Source organism: Ylistrum balloti, unplaced genomic scaffold, assembly GCF_031769215.1.
Source record: "Ylistrum balloti isolate Yb309-2 unplaced genomic scaffold, AGI_CSIRO_Ybal_v1 Utg369874, whole genome shotgun sequence".
Lineage (NCBI taxonomy): Eukaryota > Metazoa > Mollusca > Bivalvia > Pectinida > Pectinidae > Ylistrum > Ylistrum balloti.
The window spans coordinates 1,126,917-1,142,278 of record NW_026782015.1 but is presented as its reverse complement, the minus strand read 5'-3'; the positions used below and the strand labels follow the sequence as shown (position 1 = coordinate 1,142,278).

Genomic DNA, 15,362 nt, shown 5'->3' with positions numbered 1-15,362 from the left:
CACTTTAGCCTGAAGTTAAAATCTATTCAACCATGTAAACGAGACTGAGCCACATGTTACGGTTCCCGTGGAAGTTTCTAGCATCAGATAGACACGTATGCAAACAAAACCACGTGGTCCATTTTGACATTTCTACAGGGAAATTCCCGTCACCGAATTTAAAACAGACGGCTATCCCAACGAACATGCGCAATGTATTGTAACACGTCGCCGGAAGTTGCATTTTGAAGTGATCGGTGTATCTCCAGTTACGAGCGAAAAGTCGGTCAGCGATGATGTTTTGTCGATGTTTAAGGAGTGAACACTTCCAGGACACTTAACAATGAAAGGGAAACATTTTGAATGGATCGTATCAGTCGTTATCGTTGGACTAATGATGTAAGTAGAAATTTCTTTTTGTTTTTTTTGGACGTCGGTCGCCTGATACAGTCACTACTACGAGAGTCAGCATGACACTGACACCGATCGGTTCAGTTGAAATGAGGTCAGAAGGGGACAGTTCATTCATTGGCCAGTGGTTTTACTGACTTGGCTCTCAAATCTTTTTAGGACTCCCCTCCATTTTCCTTAGATTGTTTTAGCAATTCAAGATAAGATATATGACATATTTATATAACCATGATTGGCTTACATATATATCTAACACATTAACGATTACTTCTCTATATATGAAACCATGTATTAAACAATGGTTTTATTGTGCTGGGATTTTAATACCGTATTTTGAAGTTTGAATATGATGAAACACATTCAGATGGACAACTCTCTCACATTCACACTGTATAAGGAGAATGTCTACTACAAAGCTAAACAGACGAAGAAGTAACCTGTAAATTTACTGATTTGGTGCCATGACCAGGATTTAAACCTGGGTCATTGCAAAGTATGAAATTTTACATCCACAAAGTAACACAAAGTGCATATTTTCTGAATCATTAACCACATTACAAAGGTACCCTGATTTAGTAACAGCACCCTGCATTTATAAGAGATTTGATTGTAGTCATAAAATTATTACCGGGAATCCCAAGGGGTTATGGCTTTCATGTTGCTGTACACAATAATGAACATTTTATAAATGATATACATTTCTTAAGTGATCATTTTCAATTGATGGCGAAGACATGTCATGGGAGGTGTTTAACAGGAAACTCACAAATTAAGTGTTTCCATGAAAGTTTTTAAGTTTTTGTTCGGTGTATCGTCCTGGAAACTGCAAGGGTAATTTTGATACAAAATGCCTAGTGCATGTCCATTCAGAGCCCAGTGAGTGAAACAATCAGCTCAAACCTATGACCTAAAGGGCAGGCCTGATGCATGTTATTTAGTGTACACTGCCTACATCCCCACCCAATCAGTAGTAACTTCAGCAGCAATAAACATTTTTTAAACCTATGTAGCTATGCCTTCTTGCAGTATTTCTTTCACTCTGTTAACTTTTGTAGGACTACCCTGTACTGTTTTGCATGTGTTCACTTCTGTATGAATCTCTGTTAATACTTTCCTTGTGTTAATTTTTTTTGCCTCCCTGTGCTGTTTTCCCTTTTTAAAGTTTTGTACGACTCCTTGTACATACTTTCCCATCGTTTAGCTTTGCATGTCTCCATGTACTGTTTCCCTTGTGTTGAGTTTTGTATGACTCTCTGTACATACTTTCCCTGTGTTGACTTGTGTATGGCTCCCTCCCTGTATTTTATTTTGTTTGACTCCCTGTAATGCTGTTCCTGTGTTGACCTTTGCGCAATCCCCTCTATGTTTTCCCAGTGTTTTGTTTTGCATGTCCTCCTATACAGCTTTCCTTGTGTTGAGTTTTGTATGGCTACCTGTGAATACTTTCCTGTATTGAGTTTTGTATGACACCTTATACTGTTTTGCTGTTTTGTTGAGTTTTGTTATGACTCAACAGATTTCCTTGTGTTGAGTTTTGTATGGCTCCCTCCCAGTGTTGTGTTTAGTATTACTCCCTGTGCTATTTTTCTTGTGTTGAGTTTTGTTATGACTCCACTGCTTTCTCTGTGTTGAGTTTTGTATGACATCTTATACTGTTTTGTTGAGTTTTGTTATGACTCAATGGTATTCCTTGTGTTGAGTTTTGTATGGCTCCCTCCCAGTGTTGTGTTTAGTATGACTCCCTGTGCTGTTTTTCTTGTGTTGAGATTTTGTTGGCTCAGCTGTTTTCCCTGTGTTGATTTTTGTATCACTCCCTCCTAGTGTTGTGTTTTGTATGACTCCCTCTGCTGTTTTTCTGGTGTTGAGTTTTGTGATGACTCCACTGTTTTCTCTGTGTTGAGTTTTGTATCACTCCCTCCCAGTGTTGTGTTTTGTATGACTCCCTGTGCTGTTTTTCTGTTGTTGAGTTTTGTGATGACTCCACTGTTTTCTCTGTGTTGAGTTTTGTATCACTCCCTCCCAGTGTTGTGTTTTGTATGACTCCCTGTGCTGTTTTTCTTGTGTTGAGTTTTGTGATGACTCCACTGTTTTCTCTGTGTTGAGTTTTGTATCACTCCCTCCCAGTGTTGTGTTTAGTATGACTCCCTCTGCTGTTTTTGCTGGTGTTGAGTTTTGTTCAACTCCTGGTTTTGTTTTCTCTGTGTTGAGTTTTGTATCACTTCCTCCTAGTGTTGTGTTTTGTATGACTCCCTCTGCTGTTTTTCTTGTGTTGAGTTTTGTGATGACTCCACTGTTTTCTCTGTGTTGAGTTTTGTATCACTCCCTCCTAGTGTTGTGTTTAGTATGACTCCCTCTGCTGTTTTTCTTGTGTTGAGTTTTGTGATGACTCCACTGTTTTCTCTGTGTTGAGTTTTGTATCACTCCCTCCTAGTGTTGTGTTTTGTATGACTCCCTGTGCTGTTTTTCTGGTGTTGAGTTTTGTTCAACTCCTGGTTTTGTTTTCTCTGTGTTGAGTTTTGTATCACTTCCTCCTAGTGTTGTGTTTTGTATGACTCCCTGTGCTGTTTTTCTGGTGTTGAGTTTTGTGATGACTCCACTGTTTTCTCTGTGTTGAGTTTTGTATCACTCCCTCCCAGTGTTGTGTTTAGTATGACACACTGTGTTGTTTTTCTTGTGTTGAGTTTTGTGATGACTCCACTGTTTTCTCTGTGTTGAGTTTTGTGTGTTGTGTTTAGTATGACTCCCTGTGCTGTTTTTCTGGTGTTGAGTTTTGTGATGACTGTTTTCTCTGTGTTGAGTTTTGTAGTGTTGTGTTTTGTATGACTCCCTGTGCTGTTTTTCTGGTGTTGAGTGTTGTGTTTTTGTTTTCTCTGTGTTGAGTTTTGTATCACTGTGTTGTGTTTTGTATGACTTGTGTTGTGTTGAGTTTTGTGATGACTCCACTGTTTTCTCTGTGTTGAGTTTTGTATCACTCCCTCCCAGTGTTGTGTTTAGTATGACTCCCTGTGTTGTTTTTCTTGTGTTGAGTTTTGTTATGACTCCACTGTTTTCTCTGTGTTGAGTTTTGTATCACTCCCTCCTAGTGTTGTGTTTAGTATGACTCCCTGTGCTGTTTTTCTGGTGTTGAGTTTTGTTCAACTCCTGGTTTTGTTTTCTCTGTGTTGAGTTTTGTATCACTCCCTCCCAGTGTTGTGTTTTGTATGACTCCCTGTGCTGTTTTTCTTGTGTTGAGTTTTGTGATGACTCCACTGTTTTCTCTGTGTTGAGTTTTGTATCACTCCCCCCCAGTGTTGTGTTTAGTATGACTCCCTCTGCTGTTTTTCTTGTGTTGAGTTTTGTGATGACTCCACTGTTTTCTCTGTGTTGAGTTTTGTATCACTCCCTCCTAGTGTTGTGTTTTGTATGACTCCCTGTGCTGTTTTTCTGGTGTTGAGTTTTGTGATGACTCCACTGTTTTCTCTGTGTTGAGTTTTGTATCACTCCCTCCCAGTGTTGTGTTTTGTATGACTCCCTGTGCTGTTTTTCTTGTGTTGAGTTTTGTGATGACTCCACTGTTTTCTCTGTGTTGAGTTTTGTATCACTCCCTCCCAGTGTTGTGTTTAGTATGACTCCCTCTGCTGTTTTTGCTGGTGTTGAGTTTTGTTCAACTCCTGGTTTTGTTTTCTCTGTGTTGAGTTTGTATCACTCCCTCCTAGTGTTGTGTTTTGTATGACTCCCTGTGCTGTTTTTCTTGTGTTGATTTTTGTGATGACTCCACTGTTTTCTCTGTGTTGAGTTTTGTATCACTCCCTCCTAGTGTTGTGTTTTGTATGACTCCCTCTGCTGTTTTTCTTGTGTTGAGTTTTTGTTGGCTCAGCTTTTTTCCGTGTTGATTTTTGTATGACCTACTGTAAATGCTTACCCTGTGTTGAATTTTGTATGGCTCCCTCCCTGTGCTGTGATCTTTTGCACTGTGTTTCCAATTTGAATTTTTGTTCAACTCCTGGTTTTGTTTTCCTTGTGTTGCAGTGGTAGCCAGGGGGAATTGGAATGCTCAGTTATTATACTGCAGACTATGCTTTCTGACAGATTGGTAACATGCCAATGTTTTGAAGACAGTATTGATAATGTCAGCCTGTTTTGTTGGTTGGAATGCTGACTTTCCCTTGTTTAAAATCTGTTTATTTACAAGATTTTGTCTAGAGGTTAGGATTGTTCTCAGGTAGCTAGGGGCAGAGTCGACCAAGTTTGAGTCTGTGTTAGCTAGAGTTGACATTAATGTCTACTGGTTATTGACATTAAATTTTAAGTTTCAAATTCAGTTTATCTTTGATTAGATATACAGTTTAGCCTATAAAACAAGATAAAACAGTTTAACCTAGTGTTCTGGATAAACTGTATGTGTGTATTTATATGTGTATACATTTTTAAAGTTCAAAGTACCAGGCACCTAACCATACAATTGAACTGTAATGTTTGTTTGTTGAGAAGAGATTTCTTTAAGGTCTGGTGTTTATCATGAACCTCAACAGAAACAGTATCGTCTGTGTGTGAGATTTTAAAAATAATGATATATATATATCTGTATGTGTATATGATATTTTAATATATGTGTCCCTCTATCAGAATATCATACCTAATTTATACCGATCGTGCCAGAACACACGTCAAAGTGTGTTAGGTGAACACTTCAGCAGTATCATGTCTGTTGATACATTAAAGGTACTTTGGTACATTATTTTTGTCTGTCGACAATGTAGACATGAGTAGCATTTCAACAAGTGAATCTTTTTAGTTTTTAGCCTTCAAATTAAGGCTAGCTACATCTTTGATACTCCAGGGATTACACTAACTATTGCTCTCTGTATCTGTAGAACATTTCAGTGCAAAATTGAAGGTCCATGTGTGACACCTTGTAGATAAAACGAGAAGGCTATTTTGATCCTTTGATATGTACATCAAACAAATCTTGATGTCACATAATTGTATATTGTATCAACTTTGAAGTTGGGTGCCAGTGATTGTAATCTCAAAGGACCATTTCAGCCTGTGACTCAGGTCAGGTTTATTCTCCTTAAACCTGCTGCATTTAGACCAATCAAATTACTTTGCTTGTGCCTTCAATTTTGCCAGAAAATGTTCCAGGGATGCAGAGAATGAAAGTGATTGTAACCCATGTAGTATGGAGGATAGACTACATCTGGAATAATCATAACTTCAGGTTCATGTCTAAGCTATGTCACTGGCAGTGATAAGTTTATGTCTGAAAAAATAGATTTTACAGGACAGGATTTATGATCAGCTTTCATAAATTTAATATGTGATCTTAAAGATAGGAAATATGAGGGAAGCAATAATAAATGACAAGTGAAAAAGTTTGTGGAATTTTAGGGAGGAAAGTAACTGATAGTCATGTGGAGGAATTTTACTGTGATGGTTATGGGGAGAAAGTTCACTGATAGTTGTGGAGAGGAAGTTAAGTGACAGTTGTGTGGAGGAAGTTTACTAATAGTTGTAGGAAAGAAGTTTACCGATAATTATAGCTACTGATGGTTGTTTGGAGGAAGTTTACGTATAGTTGTAGGGGGAAAATTTACTGATAGTTGTGGGGAGGAAGGTCACTGATAGTTGGAGGGAGGAATTTGAAGGCCAGTGATAGTTGTGGGAAGACAGTTGACTGATAATTGTGTGTAATAAATTCAATTCTGAGGGTAGTAGAAATGAGATGCAATAGTAATGTATAGGAAGAAATTTTACTGGTTCATGTATCAGTGGTAAGCAATGACTCTTGGAAGATTGCATTTTTTTATTGGGCAAATTCTGAGAGGCAATTCAGGTAGAACTGGAGTGTGCAGTGTCTCAGCTGCCAAGTTGGGGAAACATGCAAGCATGTGCTGCAGGGATTTAATATGCCGAGTAAGAATGTACATTTTCAGATTGGCTAATACCACATTTCATGTACAGAAACAAATTTTAATCAGCCAAATTGTTGTCTAGTTACTTGGAGCAATGCCAGTACAATACATTTATTGCATGTCTGCCTGGAGCTCAGTGATAAATGATGCCAGAAATAAATCAGATTTCATGCAGACTAGACTGGGGACAGTTATCTATAGGATAAAACTTAATCTGGATAGAGAAAAAGTTACAAGATACCAGGACTTTATTTAGAGAAACTAGACATTATAAGGAATCTTGTTCTTGCTGGTGCAACATGCATTCTCATTTATGTAAAACAAAAGAAAAGTTTGACAATATTTTATATAAATGGATCAGTCGATTTTCAATTTCTCTGATCTGTTCACTCTAGGTTTCAGTCGGCTACGTTTTGAAATTTTGAACCCATCAGACTTATTTGTATTGATTAAATATATTTAATGTTGACAGCAAGCCAGATAAAAAAACAAATTTACCAACAAATCATGACATCCATAAATGAATGTTTTTAAGTCTTTCCATAAGGCCAGCAATAACATTATATGGGCAGGTTTGTGGGTGAAAAACCTGGCGTTAAGTATATGTATTGATATACATGAGATGGTGACACCTGCAGTGTATATACAAAGTGATCTTTAGCTAACAGATTTGAATTTAGGGCTAACAAATGCTGTGATGTATCAACTACAGGTGAGATAGGCTGGGTCAGATACTGATGATTGTGGACCTTGTACACTGTATGTGTGTTAAGTTGACATTAAACTTCACATACTGCACTGGGTACATTGACCCATGTGTCATAATCTTCAAATTATTACATTTTATCTCCATTTTAGTCTATAATTCATAGACTTAATCTCCATGTGACATTAGTTTTTAGCTGACATCTGTGATACAATGATAAAAGGATTAATTCCTTTAAACAATTTTATGGGAAGTTTTTAAAAATTAGTTGTTGACCCTACTCTTCCTTCTTATTAGTCTATTCAGGGTCTTTCATGGCTTGATCACCTGCCTGTTAGCCTCAATCATAAGATTGTGAGCTGTTGAGACCACCATTCATGTTTAAATTTCTTGTTACATGTACCATCATTTCTTTGTAAACTCTAGATGAATGATGACTTCTTCAAATTTCAATTGTTTAAATTATAATATTGCAGGATTCCTTTGGTCCCGAATTTTGTTTGTTTATTTTTGAGATTAAACAGAAAAACAAAATGGCCAAACGGTGGCCATATTGGATATAGACTGTTAAAGTTTATAATTTTTTCACTGAAAAAAAAGAGAATTTTTCTCAGAGATATTGAAAATTGAAAGCAGTTGTTTGTCCTTATTCAAAACTTGAAGACTATTTTCTATTTCAAGGTATGCTTAATTTTCAAAACTTTAAGATGATATCATATAACAAGATATGCTTTGAACATAATTTTCAAATTTGTTATGTTTATGTTGCTTTTTCTTGGTTGTCATAGCTAATGGAAGGATATTTTCCAAGTTTTGCAGACATAGGTTTCCATGGTTACTCTATGATACATTCACCATTCAAAGCAATAAATAATTTAGACAATGAAGAGAAAATAGAGAAAAGATGAACAATTTGAGAAATACAAAAGACAAATGGTCAGATTTTTGTTAATCCTTATATACCTGTACAGGTCAATGTCTAACTGGGGTCTGTTTCATTCTGTTCTGGTAGCGGGTCGAAGATGTTTACTATACAAAATGAGATGGTTCCTTGTCCTGCGGACATTAGCACATTTCTCAGCTATTTTTGTTAGGATGAAGGTTATTGATGGTTTTCCTGTGTTTATATTTTCTAGACATGGAGTTTTATCAGAAAAAACTGGATCAGTTATCACAGAAGAAACAACCTCAACAGAGACCACTTCAGAGGCTACAGAAGGGGAGGATACAGAAATAACAACCCCAAAAGAAACTAAATCAGAGGCTGCTGAAGGGGATGATACAAATGTAAGTTTGCGAGAATATTAAATTATCTGGAATAAGCAGGTTTAGCTTACATTTAAATAAAGCTTATGTATCTGTTATCAAGTATAGTGCTGAAGTCAGGCATCATTAGATATTGTGTATTTAGCCCACCATCATCATTGCCATTGCCATCTGTCCTTCTTGATTGATTTTTCACATATTTCATAGGTAGGTTCTTCATTGTCATCAGTTGAGCCTCCTTGGTGTTAGGACTAATGAGAAAAGCAAGATTGCTGACACACAGTCATCTTTGTATTTTTTACTATGGAAAATTATTATCACTCTTTCTTGTGAAGCACTGGATAGATCTATCTCAAATTTCCTATGAATGTCCCCTTTGTCCCTAGTTGTGCTGTCCTGTTTGGAGACTCCTCAGAAAAACAAAATGGCTAACAGGCGTCCATCTTTGATTTGGCATTTAAAGATTGCTCTCACCATAATTTCTCATAAGGAATTTTCATATTTTATGTAATTAAAAGCAAAAAACAGAGGAAGAATGGGAAATGATTCACCTTTTAAAGAAAAAATACAGATAAAATGAATGCAGGTGCTTTTTATATTATTCTGTTGGCATGTATGGGAGAATGAATGCAGTTGGCATCAAAGATATCCTTTATGGAGTACTAATATAAATATAAACCTTGCCAGCTGCATTAAATTTAGTACTGAAGCCTGATATTTACTTCCTTATAAACATTGAGGAAATGCTCATTACAGATTCCTGTGGATCCTGGGGGATTACAGTCTGACTCGTTGCCAGGGGCAATCAAGGGTGCAGAAGTAAGTGACACATCAATAACAGACGATAAGTGACAGTTGTGTACACAGATAATAGAAGACAGTATGGATAGTGTTTTACCTGATAGCTATGGTTTGGTTATACTGTGGTGGTAGAGGGAGTGTGTTATGTATTGCTGTGGGTGACGCTATCTAATGACAGACATAGAAGTGAATGAAATGGGTGCGGAAGCCTTTGTTGAGTAACATTTGATTTCAATCAATCAAACATGGGTCGGCAGAAATGATAAAAGACATTGCCCTGTATCTAAGATCAGTCCCTGAGTTTATTTCACTTTGTCTCTGAGATATATAATAGTAGTGAAGTTGTAAATTAGAATTGGAACCTTAATGTAAGACTTGTGGTAGTGAAAAAAAATTAATGTCTTTAGGGGAAATATATATGAAGGTGGAGATTTTTAAAAGGGCTTTAATAGTCCCCTACTGGATGAACTTCAGAAATCTTTACACACAGATAAAGCACCAAAATATCTTAGACAAGTTTGAGCTTCAGGGTTGGTTGGTCAGGGTCACTGTTACTATTTTTAGAAAATCATTATTAGTGCTGTAGCTTGTGAAGGTGGGTAGGGGATATATGTATGCTTGTTAGGGTGTAAGTCATAGTGCTATATAAGAGTATCTACATGATGTATGAGGGTACAAGTCTACACTATAAATGTGACTTGTATGACCTATACTAACGGTGTCATGCTCTGTTGGACAGGTGGTAAACTAGAGTAATGTTTGATGAATAGGATATAAAAGCTGTCACATTGATTGCCTAAGTCTCATTTGCATAGACAATATAACTTATTTATAATGAACCCCTCTCTGTTTAATGAGACTTACTTCTGTATTATTGAATCCCCTGATGTTCAGGTTATAGCTTTTGTGGGCAGCCATCCGATAACATTTGATTATCTGAGGAACTAAATATATATGTATTTCCAGTCTGTTATGAGATACTAGATCTCATTTAGCTTTAATTTATACAGATTACACAATATTGATATACCATTCATACCTGTGTGAATTTCATAATGTTTACCTGGAAAAAAAAAATCATCAACCTGCAAGGTAATAAGGCCTTTGGGACCAAGGGTTGGTCTCATGAGGGGTGATTCGGAAATTCTTTAAAACCATTTTTTCCTGCTTGATGGAAGGTATTTTGTCAAATTTTAAATGGAAGCTTCATTATTCCTAATCTTTTATTGGAAATAAGTAACTACACAATTTGAATAAAAATGCTATTTGTATGGGTTTCTTGTATTTGTTTTGTTTGATGTTTGTGATGTATTGTTAACACATTACAATTATATTTGTCCTGTGGGATGTGTGTGATATGACATTAAGACATTATGATAACCTTCATTCTGTAGGATGTGTTTGAGATGACATTAAGTCCTGGTACAGTAATAGTGTTTGGTAGGATGTGTGTGATATAAATATTAAGACATTACTGTTATGGCTGTAGGACGCATGCTTTTCCAATTTATTTTTTTTAAAAGGTAATAGGGTCGATTTAATTCTCCTACTTTGTATTAAGAAGTAAAACCTATATAAATGACTTAATGGGTCTTACATATCCAGTACTCTGTGTCAGTTAAGATGTAGGTATTTTAATGTAAGAACGCTCTACTCAGCAGAGTGTTAAAACTGGGGAGGAGTCAGAAGAAAAGAAGTCCATTACTGAGACAGCAAACAATGAAGAGGAGAGCAAGCAAAGGTAAAATTAACACTACAGACAAAACTCACCATCCCTAAAGTCTAACACTACAGACAAAACTCACCATCCCTAAAGTCTAACACTACAGACAAAACTCACCATCCCTAAAGTCTAACACTACAGACAAAACTCACCATCCCTAAAGTCTAACACTACAGACAAAACTCACCATCCCTAAAGTCTAACACTACAGACAAAACTCACCATCCCTAAAGTCTAACACTACAGACAAAACTCACCATCCCTAAAGTCTAACACTACAGACAAAACTCACCATCCCTAAAGTCTAACACTACAGACAAAACTCACCATCCCTAAAGTCTAACACTACAGACAAAACTCACCCTCCCTAAAGTCTAACACTACAGACAAAACTCACCGTCCCTAAAGTCTAACACTGCAGATAAAACTCACCATCCACAGACAAAGCTGTCACCTGTCTGTCCCTGGAGACTTAACACCACAGACAAAGCTATCACCTCTCTGTCCTCAGGATCTTAACACCACAGACAAAGCTATCACCTCTCTGTCCTCAGAATCATAACACCACAGACAAAGCTATCACCTCTCTGTACCTGGAGACTTAACACCACAGACAAAGCTATCACCTCTCTGTCCTCAAAATCTTAACACCACAGACAAAGCTATCACCTCTCTGTCCTCAGGATCTTAACACCACAGACAGCTAACACCTATTTGTCCGTGTGGTCTTAACATCACAAACAAAGCTAACACCTCTTTGTCCCCAAAGTCTAACCCCAAGTCTTGCATCTGTTTGACACAGTAATGATATTTTTATAACATCATGTTATCCTATTAAATCTGAGAGGTATCATTTGATGTTGATCAGGTCTATGGATAAGGATGTCCAAGATTCACCCTCTCCAACATTACTGAATGCTGGTTCTGAGGAAACAACTAAAATAGCCAATGGAGATGGACAAAAGAATGACCAGGAAAACCAAAGAGAATCAATCACACATGTGGCAGAATCAGCCTCTGTAAAAAGGTAGGTTAGATCAGAGGCAGATTGGTTGTATCTGTAAATATCACTAGCTATAAATCACATGATTCATCTATGTGAGAGTAGAACCTGAAGGCTGTTCAAACATGTGTAAGTAATGGGTTTGTCTATTGTTGTAGTGATGACCAGACCGAACCTGATCCAAAAGAAGCAGAGGATTTAAAAGTTACACCAACCTCAGAGGACACTCCAGCTGCTCACATTCCTGAAGTTCCATTATCTGAAGTGGTAGACTCTAGCACAGAAATCAAGGGTTTGGTAAGATGCTTAATATATAGTGAATTCATAACTTCAGTCCAGGTTTGTAACTTGTAGACTGAACTGACTTTTGTTTTACAACAGGTTGTTACAAATAATGAATTCTTGAAAGCTTAAACTGTTTTGCACATCAATTTTCAATTATTGCCTGACAATGAGACTTGTCACTTTTGTCAGATAGTGATATAGCTGATGTTAGCAGACAATAAAGTTGTTGAGGCTGATATCTGATGATGAGGATGTTCTCAGATAGTAAGGCTGTTTGTCAGATGATATTGGCAGGCAGTAGTGGTGTTGTCAGATAATATTTGCTAACTGCAAGACTGTTATCAGATGATAGCTTGTTGTCAGGTGATGATTTTGGCTGAAAATGAGACAGTTGTCATATAGTTTTGGCTGACAATGAGGCTGTTGTCAGATGATAATATTGGCTGACAATGAGGCTGTTGTCAGATGATAATATTGGCTGACAATGAGGCTGTTGTCAGATGATAATATTGGCTGACAATGAGCTTGTTGTTGTATGATAGCTTACAATGAGACTGTTGTTAGGTAGTGGCGTTAGTTATAAATGAGGCTGTTGTTAGACATTGTCAGCTGAAAATGAGGCTGTTGTCAGGATTTGATGTTGGCTGATGATGATTTATTCTAGGATACAAACAAATCTGATGAGAAGGATGACCCAGAACCTGTACCTGCTGACCCTGAGTTCCAGACGTTTACCGAGTTCTTTGAGCAGAACAAACAAGCTGAAGAGGAGAAGAAAAAACAAAGCAGTAAGTTAACATTGATTTACACAATCCTCTTTGCCAGTACATTAAAGAGAAAAATACGTTCCTGGTGTCGACTACAAACACTAACAAATGCTTTTGTACAATTTACTTATCAGAAATTTTCATTCTGATGCACATGTATTAGAGAAAGTGTTTGTAATTAATGATTTACTGAATGCTATTATATCAAAAAGATTTTATGGCGATAGTTGTGTTTATAGATAAAATTTAAATAATATATTTCAGTAGATCACTGTATGGTCTGATCTTTGTAGGTCTGAACTTAACACCTTCTTATACTTATACAGATGACACAAATACATCTGAAAATAACAATAACTATGTTGAGAAGTGGCTCGCAGTGGGGTATTCATAATATTGATGAGGAGTGCACAAACTCTTGCACATCTATGACCAAGTGTACAAGGTGTAGCTGAATCAACTACAGTACATTGTTATCATCTTTTGTACTTTTCTTTTTATTTCCCATAATCTGTTCACCATCTTGTAACGCTATAGTACAGCTAAAAATGTTAGTTAATTCACTGCTATCTCATACACTGTGCAGGTCAATGCTTGTATGCACCACACTGGTCATTCGTCTGATGATGAGTACCGTGTAGTCATTGAAACCTCCCACTCGGACCCTCTACAGGTTGTGTTATAAGAACTTTTATTCTATTGATTTGAATGTTTATTGTTACAGAGCTGGCAGATTTGCCAGGTACTGAGGGGCTCCAGATGAAGCAACAGAAGCGTGTGGTAAATGTGGCATCACGGGAGTGTGGGGCCAAGATCATCTCTAGTAACCCTGAGGTGGAGAACCCAGCGGGGGTACTGACCTCTAACAAAGATGACTATATGATCAACCCCTGCAAGGCAGCCAAAAAATGGTGGGTTGATTCGCAATGGTTAGGTCCTTATGGTACTTAATGGTCAGGTCGTAATGGTGACTGGTTATATGTTGAATGTAAATCAAGTCATGTGACCTGGTAATTGTGTTTTATAAATGTTATTTAACTTTAAAGTGATTGTAGTTATATCATATGTTATAGGTAACATATTAGTGCTGTATGTAATAGTAATTGTAGTATTATGTGTGTTGCAGGTTTGTGATTGAGCTATGTGAACCTGCCCGTGTCAAGTCTCTGGAGGTGGCTAGCTTTGAGTTGTTCTCATCACAGCCGCGGACATTTCGTGTCCAGTTCAGTGAAGGGTAAGTCAAAAGTTATCACTAAATTATTGAAATAAAAGCCATCATGAATTAGTGAACACATTCACTCAGGCATTCAAAAGTAAACCCTGATAAATGTGATTGACACTTGACACATAATTTATATACTATTAGTAGAGAAGTGTTTATGACTAGGGATAAAGTCATCCTGTTCCTGATTACAGGTATCCTACAAAGGACTGGCAGGTGATGGAACCATTCAGCGCTAACGAAGCACGAGCAGTACAGGCCTTTACTGTGCCAGATGACTTCAACGACTACGTTAAGTTTGTCAGGGTAGAAATGTTGGACCACTTTGGGGAGGAGCATTTCTGTCCACTTACCATATTCAGGTGAGTATACTACACATCTTATCTATGCCAGAATGAGACTTTTTGATATGTAAATGTAGGCGAGTCATGTTGATATCATATATTTAAAAGTTTATTTATAGATACATTTTGGAATATTAATAGACTGATGATTCAATATGTGGTTACTTTTCATTTATATGCTGCAGGGTTTTGGGTGTTCTGGTGGAGTATGATGCCTACATGGGCCAGCAGATTGATGACGCCAGTTCAGACATGGACTCAGGTGAAAAAACTATCTCTACCTCCTACCTGATCTGTAAAATTAGTGTTAGAAACAATTAGTGTATCAACAGCAACAGAATGAGGGGGCGATTTTAGGAGTAAATGTTAATGGTAAAAGTATACTTTAGAAAGTTAGTGGTAAACATATGTTGAGGTAAGTTAATGGTAAAAGCTTGCTGATGTAACTAAGTGGTAAAGTTATGCTGTAGTAAGTTAGTAATAAAGGTATGCTGTGGTAAGTTAGTAGTAAAGGTATGCTGTGGTAAGTTAGTGGTAAAGACATGCTAAAGTAAGTTAGTGGTAAAGGTATGCTGTAGTAAGTTAGGGGTAAAGGTATGCTGTGGAGTGGTACAGGTATGCTGTGGTAAGTTAGTGGTAAAGGTATGTTGTGGTAAGTTAGTGGTAAAGGTATGCTGTGGTAAGTTAAAGGTAAAGGTATGCTGTGGTAAGTTAGTGGTAAAGACATGCTGAAGTAAGTTAGTGGTAAAGACATGCTGTGGTAAGTTAGTGGTAAAGACATGCTGAAGTAAGTTAGTGGTAACCTATACTGCAGTAAGTAAGTGGAAGTATGTGGTAACGGTATGCTGAATAAACTTAGTGGTAAACCTATGCTGAAGTAAGTTAGTGGTAAACCTATGCTGAAGTAAGTTAGTGGTAAACCTATGCTGAAATAAGTAAGTGGGAAAGACATACTGAAACA

At 37.1% G+C, this 15,362-nt stretch overlaps 1 protein-coding gene across 1 annotated transcript; it reads left to right on the top strand.

Moving 5' to 3' along the window:
• Positions 1 to 286: 286 nt before the first annotated feature.
• Positions 287 to 14,722, top strand: LOC132546083 (SUN domain-containing ossification factor-like). Its single transcript, XM_060209779.1, is given in 11 exon segments — positions 287 to 378; positions 8,127 to 8,277; positions 9,013 to 9,075; positions 10,716 to 10,798; positions 11,649 to 11,807; positions 11,942 to 12,080; positions 12,733 to 12,856; positions 13,560 to 13,746; positions 13,962 to 14,069; positions 14,252 to 14,419; positions 14,587 to 14,722. Coding segments are annotated over 11 exon segments (1,410 nt in total).
• Positions 14,723 to 15,362: the final 640 nt, after the last annotated feature.